This window comes from Phyllobates terribilis, unplaced genomic scaffold, assembly GCF_046119375.1.
Source record: "Phyllobates terribilis strain yellow unplaced genomic scaffold, ASM4611937v1 Scaffold_183__1_contigs__length_3771566, whole genome shotgun sequence".
Lineage (NCBI taxonomy): Eukaryota > Metazoa > Chordata > Amphibia > Anura > Dendrobatidae > Phyllobates > Phyllobates terribilis.
In genome coordinates, this window is record NW_027362943.1 from 2,848,521 (window position 1) to 2,864,302 (window position 15,782).

Consider the following 15,782-nt stretch of genomic DNA (forward strand, 5'->3'; position numbering starts at 1 on the left):
ATGTCATTTCCTGCAGTGTGGAGTCTCACAATTACATGACATAGCTGGGTCTCACCCGATCGCATCATTTCCGCCGCCCAGCAAGCCGCGACCACTTGACACCACCGACCGCATCCATTTCCAGTCGCCTTGCAGGTCACAGTCACGTACCATACCCGATCGCATCATTTACGGCCGCCGGGACGCCACGGCCACGTGACATCACTGGCCGCATCACTTCCGGCCGCCCGGCAGATCACAGTCACCTGACATAGCTTATTACATAATTTCCGGCCGCCCGGCAGGTCACAGTCACCTGACATAGCCGATCACATAATTTCCGGCTGCCCGACATGCCGTGATCACGCAATGCAGCCCCATTTTTACAGCCGCCTACACTCAGCCATATGTTACAACATGTCTCTGTGGACTCCGCATCGCTTCCGGTCACGTGGCACCCGAAACGCCTCCGTCACATGGCCGACCACATATGGTCACATGTCTCCATATATACCGTATTATTTCTAAATGATTACCACTGCCATAGTGACAATCAAGCCAAATCACACATGATGCTCCTTCCTATTTGGGGTAGGCTGGCAGTTTTAAATACACACTTCATCAGGCGACATAATTTAAATATACATATTTCATTCTGAAGGCACTCTTTAAGCAACCTGTTGCCCACAATGTAATATATTATATAGCTATACATAAATTTCCCTTCTTCCTAAGGGTGTATAATCCTTAAGGATATAAATATCACCTTCTTTTGAAGGCACTCAAGGTTTTAAATGCTCAAAAATCGGATTTTGACAGGCTCATGTAATGGGACCCTCCACGTAAGCATGATCAAATGGGGGGGAAGGGAGGGGGAGGATTTTGTTCGGCGGAGGTGGGGATAATGAGATACTCCTTTCAGATAAAACAACTATAGCTAAGTTGCTCATTGAGCCACAGTGTTTAACCGGAAAATCCATCTTGCCTCTTTTTGCTGTAGGATTCTGTCCATGTCCCCCTCCATACTATTCATTTTCATGCAATCAATTCCCGTAAATGATATTAGTTTTGGATCCCCCCGTGCATTAAATTTACATGTTTAGCAATGGGTGTGTCATTATTGTTTGCAATATCATTTAGATGCTCTCCTATTCTTCTTCTCATTTCTTGTATGGTCTTCCTTATATACTCCTTTTTGCAAATACATGTTGCTTTATATATCACAAATTTTATTCTGCAATTAATAAAACTTCTAATATCAAAGGACAATCCAGTAACGTTACTCATAAAGGTTTTTGTAGTCTTAACATTCGGACAGGCCACACATCTGCTGCAATTGTAGCAGCCATTCGGTCTCACTGGTAACCAAGACTTGTCCGTTTTAGATTGCACAAAATGACTTTTCACAACCCTCTCTCCAATCGTTTTGTTTCTGCGAAACGTGATTTGTGGTTTTGTACCCACAACTTTTTTCAAATCCTCGTCCATGGCTAGAATTTCCCAATATTTTTCTATAATGGCCCTTGCTTGTGGGGCACCATTATCGTATGTCGCAATCAACCTAATAAGTTCTTTTCCTTTTTCATTATTGTCTTTTGTTCTTGGATAGAGCAGATTTTCTCTATTTTGTTTTAAAGCTCTTCTCAAAACCCAATCAGGGTATCCCCTTCGTTTAAACCTCTTTCTCATTTCCTTAGCCTGCTGTATAAATTCACCATCAGTCGAACAATTCCTTCTCAGCCTGATGTATTGATCTTTTGATGTATTGGCCGTAACGAAACCTTTTAGCGGCAGACAAAGAGGGTGAGGTAGAGGTAGATATAGAGGTGACAGAAATAGTAGACCATCACCGAACTCAGTTTTTTTAGAAAGAAATTACCCCCTCAGGAGTCAGAACACCTATATGGATAAATCATTAATTTATCTGATAGGTCCCTCAGTCGAATGGAAATTAATGTATTGAGTAAAGGATTATCATATGTGCCACCAAACGTCTTCAGTCTCTTTGACTGGGTTAAAGATTTTAATTTATTTGCCCGTAGGTTAAGGTCGCGCAAGCATTTTTTGCAGCAGAAAAAACGATTGTGCTGTAATCTGAACATCCCGCTTGATCTATTGTCTGATGTGCAAGAACTGGCTGGGTTGAATGAATACCCCTGTGGGACAGATGGAATGGAACCCCACTCATCATTGAGAAGTAAAAGCACAAAAATGCCTCCACCCTCAGGGGATCTATCTGCAATAGATGTCTTTATAACTATGGTCACTAAAGACTTAAGAGATCTTGACACCAAAATGTATAAACCAAATCTTTCAAGAGAAGAAATTATGGCCTTTAAGGCTTTGGAAAATGATGATGTGATAGTAATTAAAAAATCAGACAAGGACTAAACATAGTGATTATGGGGTCAGAGGCCTATAAAGAGATGTGTATGAAAATGTTAGCGGATAAAGAGAACTAGGCAGTATTGTCAAATAATCCCACTACAGATATGACAACGAAACTAGGGGTAGTCCTCAAAAAAGCAAGAGAGGACAATCTAATAAGTAAAAATGAATTGGAATTTCTTTTACCCCAGCATCCCAAATTGGCAACATTTTATTCATTGCGTAAGATACATAAGGAACTAGAGCGATTAACAGGGAGGCATATAGTATCTGGTATTGGAAGTCTGGGACAAAATGTGGGTATGTACTTGGATTGTGTATTGAGATCGTTTGTTCAGGCACTTCCCTCTTACACAAGGGATACTATGGATCTCTTGCTTAAACTTGAACTACATCTGGAGAAAGACACATGGATAGCAAGTATTGATGTAGAGACCTTGTATTCCTCAATACCGCATGAAAAAGGTATTAACACAGTCAGTTTCTTCCTTGGGTTCAGAGGCAACCAATTTCAGGCACACAATAACTTCATACTTACCCTCCTAGAATTTGTTTTCAGGGCTGTGGAGTCGGTAAGCCAAACTTCCGACTCCGACTCCTCAGTTTCCATGACACCGACTCCACGACTCTGACTCCCTCGTACATGGCTCATGTTTAAGTGATAAATTTACTGTAGCACAGATTCATCTCAGCTAAAAGTCTAGACCCTTAGATCAGGAATAGGACAGACATTTATAGGACATTTCATAACTTTCCCAAATTCTTAAGAAAAAATATTCCCCACAAACTGCATTGAACTACTGTACCCAATTTATTATATATTTTAGGAGTCGGAGTCATTCCATTTTATACCGACTCTGACTCCACCAAAATGGGCTCCGACTCCACAGCCCTTTTTGTTTTGACGAATAACATCTTTCTATTCAACTTTAAAACCTTCCACCAGTTCAGGGGTACTGCTATGGGAAATTTCTGTGCATAAACTTATGCCAACTTGTTACTGGGCTGGTGGGAGGAAACCGACGTCTTTATGGAGAAAAGACAGCATTATACGAGAAACATCAAATTATGGACAAGGTATATCGATGATGTACTGATATTCTGGAGGTGACCCAATGAAGAATTTGTAAGATTTGTGGAGGATCTGAATATAAATTCATTGGGCCTTAGATTTACATATGAGATTCATCAAACAAGTCTACCTTTTTGGACATAATGATTGCAATACAGACATAGAAGATCTGTAAAATTTAAGAATTGGTAGGAAAGAATGTACATATACATTCATGTCCATATTTGAACTGTTGTACAAAGCTCTCATCAAAAATGGAAAATTACAACACATGAGAACCACTTTTGTACAAAAATTCAAATTCTTAAATCCAGTATCTCGAGTTATTGCATCACAAAATATTCTCTAGTTAAATGTGCACAGTTGCTTGATTTTGTTAGAAAACATGAAAATCGTGAAAAGAAAATAAATCAAGTTAAATTTGTAAAACCAGAAAAGGAAAAATATCAAAAGCCAATGAGTCATCCTCGAAATGAAATCTATGAAATACGTAGAAGATTTCAAATATGTTATAAGCCATATCAGATGATTCAAAAGTCAATTTCTTCTCAGAAAGAGTTAAAACTCAGTCAGAACTGTGACTCTCTAAAAAGGTAAATGGCCGAAATTGACGGACAGAGACAGGTGAGACGACCAGCTCACAGTGACATCATGGAATGTAGACTGAAGAACAGGCAATTATCTGAGCTTTTGAAGGATAGAAAGATGTCTTTTCTAAACAGAGCTTTTCTGGAGACTTTTGACAGAGACATAAGATTTGGTTTAGGGAGTGGCTAGGAAAAAACTGCAATTATACGTTGTAGTGTTATACAATGTATCATTAGTTATTATTTTATGCAGTAAAATTGTTAAATTATATAGTTTCTGCTAGTTCATATACATAATCTTCTAGTTTATATATACATATATATATATATATATATACAATATATATATATACACACTTGTATACAGTAGAGATTGTGTATAATTGTATTTATATTTTATAGTAATAATTAAAATATGAATTAATAAATTAGAATCTCATATATAAATTAAAGTAGTAATATTTTGAATCACATTAGAACCAATATATGTATAAGATATTGAAATAATTCTGTTTCTTTATTAATTTGATACTTAATTTTATTTTTTATGTTTCCTTAGAGTTTTCATTCCAAAGCAGGATTTGATCAAACAACTCTAAAATGTATTTATTTCTTTATTCACACAGGAAGTTGAAAAAAATGCATGATTTTATGTGTATAGCATTTTAAAATAATAACAATATAACTAGTTGAACTATATTATGTGTAACACTTATTAATTATTTCTGTTGTGCTTTATAACTAAAGTAACTTTACAGCATGACGTGTGACAGCTGCGGCCTTTGAACTTTGAGCACATAATATAGAATCCCATTCATTCTATTTTCAGCTGATGTAACTTAAAACCTGGTAAAAAAAGAATCTATGACATTTCTATTTGTGCAAGTCAAGAGTACTTTTTTTCAAGCGTCCTAAATTTTAGTGAAGAAAAATCCTATATTATTTTATATGTACTTGGGGAAATATTCAAAGAAATATTAATTATATTTATTTAATAGTTTACAATACATTGATAATTAGGATACAAAAATTTTGGGTTAAATATATATATCTATAACTTCATATGTGGAATGTTTGAGTCGAACGAATCTGTGACAGTCAGAGTGAAATGTGCTGAATATATCAGCAGCTGCTAAGTGTGATTTGTGGGACAGAGGCCTCATCTCATGTATGTTAGGAAAAAAAAGGTTTCTTTATGTGAAGGTACAAAAATATATTTAATTCTGAGAAAATTCTGATACATAATTAGGTATTATCTACATAATATATATGTTTCTATAGTTCTTTAGTAATTATTATTTCTTGATTTAGCTAATAGTGGATAAGGGCAACCACACATCAAAATGGTTTATAAAGCAAATTTACATTTAGAATAATTTTTCTAAATTATAATTTTATAGTATTCAAGGTTACTATTTTTTTAATGGTTACGTAAATAGGTACACACCTCTTCAGACAAATATATGCTACACATTGATATGAAATTTATGCAAAATATTTATAGAAGAATAATTATTTTTAATTTGGTTCTGATATATATATAAATAATTTTATAAAATAATATTTTTTGGTATTAAGGGGGAAAATGTGTTTTTTGATCCTGATTACATAATCACTTTTGATCAATACTTATTTTTCACATTTTAATAAAGGTAAAATATTAATAAGGTACAATGGTATAAGAAGGGTATTACATGCAGAGTTGCATAATTTAATCATTTTTGGTAATACAAGGTCATGACAAATATGAAATCACCAGATAATGGAAATATAAGGGTATTTTTATAGAGAATTTAATTACTCTGCATTTGTCATTAATATATAAAGGCCTTATTTCTATTTTTTTATTCTTATTTTTAGTCTTAATTTTATTTTTCATTTTTAAATTTTATTCTTCTTATTTTTCCATTTTTTAATTCTCATTTTTTTTAATTTTATTTCAGTTCAATATGTCAATTGAGAAAACACATTAATATTTAATAAAGTAATGTCTAGTACAAGAATATTGCTTCATTAAATACAATGATATGGTCCCAATATAAGAAGAAAAATGTTTCAATTTTCTGAGTAAACACAACAAGTCATTCTTGCATTCATTCATTTATTCATTCATTCATTCATTCATTCATATATGTATTCATTTTGGTTCATGACTCAGTATACATTCTTTGGTATTATTGGTTTAATAAAGAAATAAACACTTGTTGTTTCAAAACACACTGACACCTATGGATTGGAAAAGGTAATTACATCTATGACATAAAAATGTTTTATCACATGAAGAACCTGATTAATAATGAATTATCATCTACACTGCTCAAAAAAATAAAGGGAACACTCAAATAACACATCCTAGATCTGAATTAATGAAATATTCTCATTGAATACTTTGTTCTGTACAAAGTTGAATGTGCTGACAACAAAATCACATAAAAATCATCAATGGAAATCAAATTTATTAACCAATGGAGGCCTGGATTTGGAGTCACCCCCAAAATGAAAGTGGAAAAACACACTACAGGCTGATCCAACTTTGATGTAATGTCCTTAAAACAAGTCAAAATGAGTCTCAGTATTGTGTGTGGCCTCCACGTGCCTGTATGACCTCCCTGCAATGCCTGGGCATGCCCCTGATGAGCTTGCGGATGGTCCCCTGTGGAATCTCCTCCCAGACCTGGACTAAAGCATTCGCCAACTCCTGGACAGTCTGTGGTGCAATGTGACGTTGGTGGATGGAGTGAGACATGATGTCCCAGATGTGCTCAATCGGATTCAGGTCTGGGGAACGAGCGAGCCAGTCCATAGCTTCAATGCCTTCATCTTGCAGGAAATGCTGACACACTCCAGCCACATGAGGTCTGGCATTGTCCTGCATTAGGAGGAACCCAGGGCCAACTGCACCAGCATATGGTGTCACAAGGGGTCTGAGGAACGCATCTCGGTATCTAATGGCTGTCAGGCTACCTCTGGCAAGCACATGGAGAGCTGTGCTGCCCTCCAAAGAAATGCCACCCCACACCATTACTGACCCACTGCCAAACCGGTCATGCTGAAGAAGGTTGCAGGCAGCAGATCGCTCTCCACGGCGTCTCCAGACTCTGTCATGTCTGTCACATGTGCTCAGTGTGAACCTGCTTTCATCTGTGAAGAGCACAGGGCGCCAGTGGCGACTTTGCCAATCCTGGTGTTCTGTGGCAAATGCCAAGCTTCCTGCATGGTGTTGGGCTGTGAGCACAACCTCCATCTGTAGACGTCGGACCCTCATACCACCCTCATGGAGTCGGTTTCTAACCGTTTGTGCAGACACATGCACATTTGTGGTCTGCTGGAGGTCATTTTGCAGGGCTCTGGCAGTGCTCCTCCTGTTCCTCCTTGCACAAAGGCGGAGGTAGCGGACCTGCTGCTGGGTTGTTGCCCTCCTATGGCCCCCTCCACATCTCCTGGTGTACTGGCCTGTCTCCTGGTAGCGCCTCCAGCCTCTGGACACTACGCTGACAGACACAGCAAACCTTCTTGCCACAGCTCGCATTGATGTGCCATCCTGGATGAGCTGCACTACCTGAGCAACTTCTGTGCGTTGTAGAATCCGTCTCATGCTACCACAAGTGTGAAAGCACAACCAACATTCAAAAGTGACCAAAACATCAGCCAGAAAGCATTGGTACTGAGATGTGGTCTGTGGTCCCCACCTGCAGAACCACTTCTTTATTGAGGGTGTCTTGATAATTGCCAATAATTTCCATCTATTGTCTATTCCATTTGCACAACAGCATGTGAAATTGATTGTCAATCAGTGTTGCTTCCTAAGTGGACAGTTTGATTTCACAGAAGTTTGATTCACTTGGAGTTATATTCTGTTGCTTAAGTGTTCCCTTTATTTTTTTGAGCAGTGTATTATTGTTTTATTATTCCAAACATAATTTATATTAATATTTTGATAATAATTAGATGGATATTATTGATTGCTATGGTACTCTGTGATATTATAGGTTAGGAAAATTGCCAGATTTGGTATCAGATTAGGGAATGAAGACTTCAATCAAGACATCGCAATTCTGAATTCTATCTTAATAAAGACGTTTCATATTTATAAATCAAAGAGACTCTAAAAAGTTAGAAGAAGCAACCGATATCCGGAAATCTCAGAAGGTAAAGATGTTGTGAATGCTGAGTGTTATAATAGACTGTGTCAAATACATTCACACCACTGATAACCACGACTACAGAGGACGATGATCCTATATGTACTGTGTTGTGTTCAAGTTTCATCACGTTCCAGTGGTTTCCTATCACCTGAAAGCTGGTGAATAATAAAGGAGTATCAGAAAGCTGTCAGCCTGGCATATGTGTCCTGTACACTAAGAACTGAGTACTGGTTATGGTGCTATATAAAGCAGGGAAGTGTCAAGTTAACCCTTGCTTTGCTGACCAAAGACATCACATCTGTTCCAAAAGTGACACGAGACCAGTGCGGATGACACGGAGGATTCCAGAATTATCCAAAGACAATCCAACGTAAGTCCAGGTGACACAGCACAGATATTAAAGCTACATTTCATCCATGGACTTTGTTTTCTTATCAATTGACACACATGATCTTTCTAATAAAGAGTACAGTTTATGGATTGAACAATAATGAATACAATTATGGACTGCACATTATCTACACGCTATCATTTATTTCAAAGGAATTTTCATCTAAAGACTGTGTTTCAAAAGAACCAAGAAGAAGACGAGACGAAGATCCGATGACATCAGATGATGACGATTGGACCCATGATTGCTTCGATTTAAATTTAGGGAAGGATAATTATACATGTTAAATGAATATTAGTCATGGCTTACCATAACATGAATTCACATCATTATGCTATTGAATACATATAACAATAAACTGATATTGATATTATTATTATGGACATTAAATGATATTGCCAAGGTAGAAGAAAAGAAAAATGATCCTGTTATCCTAATGATGAACCTATCTACTTTGAGGATTTCAGTTGATGTCTGTCATCCTCAAAAAGAGGGAATTGTTAAATATTAATTACGGATATTCATTTTATTCTGAATTCTGTACCATATACTGCATAAGAATGCATCAGCCATCGTGCTAGGGTTTCTAAATGACGTGCTATTTGTGTATTTTTAGTTCAGTGCCATATGCAGAAGAACAGGTGTTACATGACCAGCTATAAAAGCCTATGTTAGAGACAAGGGGGGCTCTTGCCATTTCACAGGACGAGAATCTATGTGTGAAGAAAACAGCTGCTGATGTAGGCCCAAGGAGACACGTTCTTTACCCGGACACATGATGTCATCCGGACACACATGCTGGACACAGGCAGACGCAATCTACCATCCAGGATCCCAGGGAAAGATGGGTGACTCTCAACAAGCTAATTATGGACAAATGGACAATCACTTTGTAACAAACTATTTTATGTAACTATTTCAATCATTCTTTTTAATGGACAATCGGAGAATAAATCAATACATTTTTTTCATAAGAATATCATGATATAGTTTTTGATCAATTGCATCTAATAAGAAGTCCTCGATAGAAAATTATACGGAAATAAGTATTTTTTTTTACAGATTACCATCAGAACTGTGGTGATTATATAATTTAAATGATTAAAGAATGTGAAGAATGTGTCTGTTGTATTTCAAAAAAAGTGTTTACTCTGTGTGTGTTTATTTATCTCTTTACTTTAATTAGGTTTGGTCATGAAAGGGTCTGTTTGACACCTTGTCATCACCAAACAAGAGCTAGGTGCCAGCTAATTCCATTCCAATCTTCATTAGCATTTCTATTCATGTAGTTTCTGGGGCAGCTTCGAGCTGCTATTTTTAGCCTGGGAAGGTGCTATTTGCAAACATGGTCCCTGGCTATTATTAACAGCTCACAGCTGTTACGTTAGCCGCTACGTCACCACGAACAGCAAGAAGCAGCGCTGTGGATGCAGCATATTCTTGCTGCGTCCAAAACGAGGTGTTCTAATGCCGCATTTTTGTTGTCGGTACATGTGAATCCACCACATACAATAACACTTCAATCGGTCAAAATCTGCAGCGTAGACCAGTGTCAAATCAAAAATGGCATCAGTGTAAACAAAGCAAAAAAGTGGGCACCCACCTGTACTATTACAGATGATTGTCCACATGCATGCTGAGAATAGCATAAACAAAGGAGGAGAAAGAACTCAGCAAATATTGCAAGAAATATTTATTTAGTTATACACAATAAAAGGGTACAAATAGAAATTAAGACAATGAGGTAGTGTCAGATGATAAAGTGCTTTCAAGTAGGGTAGATGTAATATATTTAAAATGAATCCATGAGACTGCAAAATTGCACATTGCCCAAAGAAATAATTTAATTATAGGTAATAGTAAATTGAAATAAATAAACTGGGACAAAAATCACAGGATTTTCATGATTCACATAATCTCACTGAGATATAAATGGAACAAGATGAAGATGTTAAATGTTCTTAGTATATAGCTATATGCCCATCTCCATAACCAAAAATAAATCAAACCAGCGAGATAATTACCTGACAGGAAAGCACAGCAGAGGGGGAGGTAGGAAGATGATGAGGGTGATGGCCCAACGTACGTTTCGCGGCGTTCCAAGCCGCTTTCTCAAGGGCAAAAAGTCATCATAGTGACCCAGAAAGTATATATACGTCTATCCCCATGGAGCCTGGAATGCAGACAGCTGGTCGGCGGGGCACGCACCCGGAAGTGGCCAGCTAAGCGTGACATGGGGTCAAAGACACCAGGTACGGTGCATGCATGTGGCTGAGGGAGCACGCCGTGCGCGCACCCTGGCTATCACACCGCCAATCTGCGCATGCACCGGAATTAATTCTGACACAGGCGCAGGGCGGCCCTCAGATGACCAGGCGCGTGCGCGCCACGATCCCCACCGCGGGCACGCGCTCAGCCATGTCAGAAAGCAGTGTAACAGAGCTCATTCTGGAGAAGTTGGGATCACATAACGGAGCAACAGTGAGACAAAACGGGGGAGGGGGAACTTAATAGTCAAAAATGGGGAGAAGGCCATAGAAAGTCACACATGTATAATAGCAGCAATCATAGATCTTGATAATCATATCTCCCGTCTGGACATGAGGTCAAATGTATATATCCGAATCTCGCTGGTCTCCAAACGTGAGCAGGGTCACAAGGACTTCATAAATATGGACTGGGAAGAGGAAGGAAAGAAAAATAAATAAAATGAAAACATTGGACTTAAAACCACATAAAAAAATAATTCCTCTTATAATCACCCAACCCACATGTGTTAATACAAACATGTGGGGATAAAGGTATACAAGTTAAGCTTACTGTTACAAAAATGAGGAAAAGATTAGCGACTCATTCAGGCCATTAGGTGTTACTGTGTTCAGGCGCATGATCCATTGTGACTCTTTCTGGGAAAGTCTCTTCCTGACATTGCACCCCCGAATCCCCATATGTATTACGTCAATACCCCGCACCATGAAGGAACAGGGATTGCAATTGTGGCACCCCTGAGGGTTCGGTTGCCACAGACGTACTGCACCTCACCCAGAGGTGTGGTGTCTCCTTCTCTCAGGTAAGGAGGGAGTGCTGCCCGGAACCCCAACACCCGCATTCAACACTACACTACTCCAGGCCGGCTGGAAGGGCAAGATGCAATATGTTTCCTGCTGAGCCCTGTCCCTGGCTGGGGTGGTGGGAACCAAAAGGTAGGGGGAACCAGTAGTGGGTGTGGGTGGAGGATGTAGAGTAGGGGAGCATCATTGTAGGAGGTCTATATATAGGGAAGCCATCTTAGGGTGGCAGGTCAGTAAGAGGAGGGAGTGAGAACAGTCAGGGAGTCAGGGAGCCGAGTCTCTTCAGGAGCTCTGCTCCACAAGTGGGGCCTAGTGATAGAGGCCCAGGAGGGGAGCAGAGGAGTAAGGCTCCATTCTATAGAAGGGATCCCAGGGGGTACGGCGAGTGCAGGACGGCACCCGTTTGCCCCGAATCTGCCCAGAGTCAGAGGGATCAGGCCGCAAGAAGGGGACCGGCGCCTGGACCAGCCGTGTTGCTCCAGGTCTCGGCTGGAAAAACCGGAGGCTTCTGACTTTTATAGTGCAGTTGCCACAGCCCCATCCTAGTCACCGTGAGGGTCAAGTAGGTCCGGGAACTCCAGTTGCCCAGAGGGACTTCAGAGCACCCGAGCGGGACTGTGAGTGGGGAAGCGCAGGGCAGGAGGGAGAGGACCCAGTGTGAAGTTGGTCAAGTAAAGGAACATAGGAAAGCGGGGTTTTGTTAAGCACTCCTGACGCATCTGAGGAAGAGCTGAATCCCCGGTCTGGTGAGCGCAGCGTGACGTGGGAGGCTGACACCCGTACAGTGTACCAGTGGAACTAACATAAGAACTGTGAGTAAAGACTCGGATGACTGCACTGCACTGCCTCCGTCAATTATTTCAGCTGCGCCATCTCTTCCTCTGCACTACAAGCCCCAGCATCACCACCCACCATCAAACTCCACACTGCCCCGGGGGCCCGCTCCACCTGTGGGGAGCAGAAACACCTCATCTGCCATTCCAACACCCCCGGAGGTCTGAAGCAGCGCTGGTAATCATTACCAGGTACCACAGGTGGCGTCACAAACTATTTACTTTGTTTATTTATTTTATCCAAGTTCCAATCCCCTTTTTCAAGAGTGACCCCAGGGTAAGGGGCCGGGAGCCAACCACCGCGACACCCCCCCAAACCAGGCGTCCCCATCCCCTGGGCGCTACACAATCATGTTTAGCCTTAAAATGGCGTGGTATCATCTTGAGTTGAGTTGGATCATTTGCTGACCTGGCAGCCATAATGTCCCTCACATGCTCCCGTATGCGTACCCGCAGCTCTCTCGAAGTCAAACCGACATAAATCAATGAGCAGCTGCAGGTAGCATAATAAATGACATTAGATGTACCACAGGTGATATGATGTCTTATATCAAATATCTTTGTGCCATCTGTCGAGCAAAAGCTGGTACAGCGTAGGACATTGGGGCATGCCACACAGTGTCCACATTTGAAATTACCTACCATCGGACCACTTGAGCCAAATAGACGTGGACCAGTGTGTCCGGTACAGAAATTGACATGCTGCGGGTGAGTTTGGGTACATGGCTACAATCAGGAGCCGCTTGTTTATACAGCGTCAAACCCGCAGCATCCAGATGTTACACATAGTGGATGGGATCTCTAGAAATCCCATGTTCACTATGCGTGCATCAGAGGCTGCGGATCATCCGTGGACACTGACATGCGGCGCGTCTTTCAGGAGTGCAGCATGTCAAATTCTCTTGCGGAGTCGCTAGTCTCCGCAATATAAATTGACCACTAGAAAGTATTGAATGCGGTAAATCCGCATGGTTCAGTGAACACATGTGGATTTACCTAAAAAAAACAACAAAACAATATATGCCTCAGAAAAAAATTGGGGTCCCCCTATAAAAATCTAACCAGAAAAGGCTAAACAGATAGCTGCGGGCTGACAGTAATAGCCAGGGAAGGGGCCATGAATGCTAGCCCCCTAAGCGGCTTTTAATATCACCCCTCAGCAGTCCCAGAAATGGCGCATCCATAAGATGCGCCAAATCTGATGCTTAGCCTCCGCTCTTCCCACTGCCCTGTAGCAGTGGCGAGTGGGGTAATGGGGTTGGGGTTCATGTCAGCCTTGTATTGCGGCTGACGTGAAGCCCAGGTTAGTAATGGAGGGTGTCTATAAGACGCCCCCATTACTAACCGCGTAGTAGAGTGTTCACCGCTTTTTCAATAAATACACGGCCAGAATAAAGTATTTTAATGAAATAGAAAACACACGGTTCTAAAAGAATTTTTATTACACTCTCAGTCCCCGAATCCCTCGTCTCCTGAAAAAAATAAAATAACAAACAACCATATCCCTCACCTGTCCGCCGCCATTACATAGTCCACGATTACCGTCAATGATTGTCACTCGGTGATCCATGTTACTTCTATAGCAGCGACATCAGTAATCACTGAAGTCACTACTGTAGAAGACAGCAATGTATACTGACAGGGGTGTAAAATCACTTCTGTCAGTGTACATTGCTGCTGCAGGAGGTCACTGAGGTTCATCAGCTGAAGATCAGCTGATCAGCCCTGGTGAGCTCACCACCATGGGAACATTCTTGAGAATGTACCTACGGTGAAGTCACGTGAGCGATCAGCTGATCGCTCACGAGACCGCAGGTCCAGACAGCGCAGTACACTGCTGGGAGCGAGCATGCTCCCTGCAGTGTACCGCCAGCCAGTGGGAGGAGAACATCGCTGGGGGACATCGGGGGCGTCGGACAGGTGAGTATAGTGTTTTTTTTTTCTTTTTTTAACTGCTGGTGGTTCCCTGCTTGGCTGAGGAGAACTACTGCTCTCCTCAGCTGCACCGCTGACACTGTTATGAGCGGGAACGGCGGTCGGATGAGAGTAGTAGTCCTCCCCAGCCGACCTGGGTACCACTCGCAGCGGGTTTCCGGAGCGTTTCCCGTCCATTAGTTTTAATTGAAACGCAGCAAATCCGCAAGTATAAATATTATACCTGTGGATTTTCTGCGTTTCAATTAAAGTCAATGGGCGGGAAACACTCCGGAAACTCTGGGCATAATGGTCATGCTGCGTTTGTTTCCGCAATGGTTATTTCCGCATCATGTGCACAGCATATCAGGATTACCATTGCAATAGCTGGCAGAGTGTTTATGATGCGTTTTCGCACTGAAAAACCGCCGCAAAAACGCATTAAACATACTACGTGTGCACTTAACCTTGGTGTGTCAGCATCACATGGCACTTCCGTCCCTCATATAGGGATTGATGTACAACTAGTCCCTTTTGTTAAGAGAGTGGCAGTAGCCCTGGATGTCCTTTTATCCAGTGAATGTGCTCAGCTTTGCAACATTATTAAACTCCTTCATTTTGAAACATGTTGCCTTTCATTTCAATGCAATTTTTTCCAGCACTAATGAAATAACTGTGGTATGCTCTGTGAGTATAGTCGTATTTACTGGCAAATGTGATGCTGGGGACATTGTACCCCATATATATGAATTTATGACCCCCAGCTCTTTCAGCTGCTCGTAAAACCTGGCCCTTTAATCCGGGCCCATTAACTCCCTCTCAGCACTATGTGTGCTGGAGCCTGCTTCTACGGGTCCTACATCACTGAAGCTTGGTACTTCGGGGACACATACCTCCCATCCATGACCTGTCCGGAAGCCACCTTACAGAGCAGATACATACACCTCGTACACGCTCAGTACACCTCGTACACGCACGGCTCCACTCCATATACCTCGTTCACACGCTGTTCCTCTCCGCACACCTCGTACATAGGCGGTTCCAGTCCGTACGCCTCGCAAACACGCGGATCCGCTCCGTACGCCTCGCACAGGCGCGGCTCCGCTCCGTACGCCTCATACACGCGCGGCTCCGCACCGTACGCCTCGTACACGCGGCTCCGCTCCGTACGCCTCGTACACACGCGCGGCTCCGCTCCGTACGCCTCGTACACGTGCGGCTCCGCTCCGTACACCTCGTACACGTGCGGCTCCGCTCCGTACACGTGCGGCTCCGCTCCGTACACCTCGTACACACGCGGCTCCGCTCCGTACACCTCGTACACACGGCTCAGCTCTGCACACCTCGTACACACGCGGCTCCGCTCCGCACACCTCGTACACACGCGGCTCCGCTCCGTACA

General features: G+C 41.7%; 1 protein-coding gene across 1 annotated transcript in view; it reads left to right on the top strand.

Moving 5' to 3' along the window:
- Positions 1 to 2,238: 2,238 nt before the first annotated feature.
- LOC141212739 (uncharacterized) overlaps positions 2,239 to 15,782 on the top strand; it is a 40,298-nt gene continuing 26,754 nt past the window's right edge. Inside the window, exons 1-3 of the mRNA XM_073665048.1 lie at positions 2,239 to 2,343; positions 2,559 to 2,832; positions 3,314 to 3,444. Coding sequence (XP_073521149.1) covers positions 2,239 to 2,343; positions 2,559 to 2,832; positions 3,314 to 3,444 — 510 coding nt within the window. The remainder of the gene's footprint in view (positions 2,344 to 2,558; positions 2,833 to 3,313; positions 3,445 to 15,782) is intronic.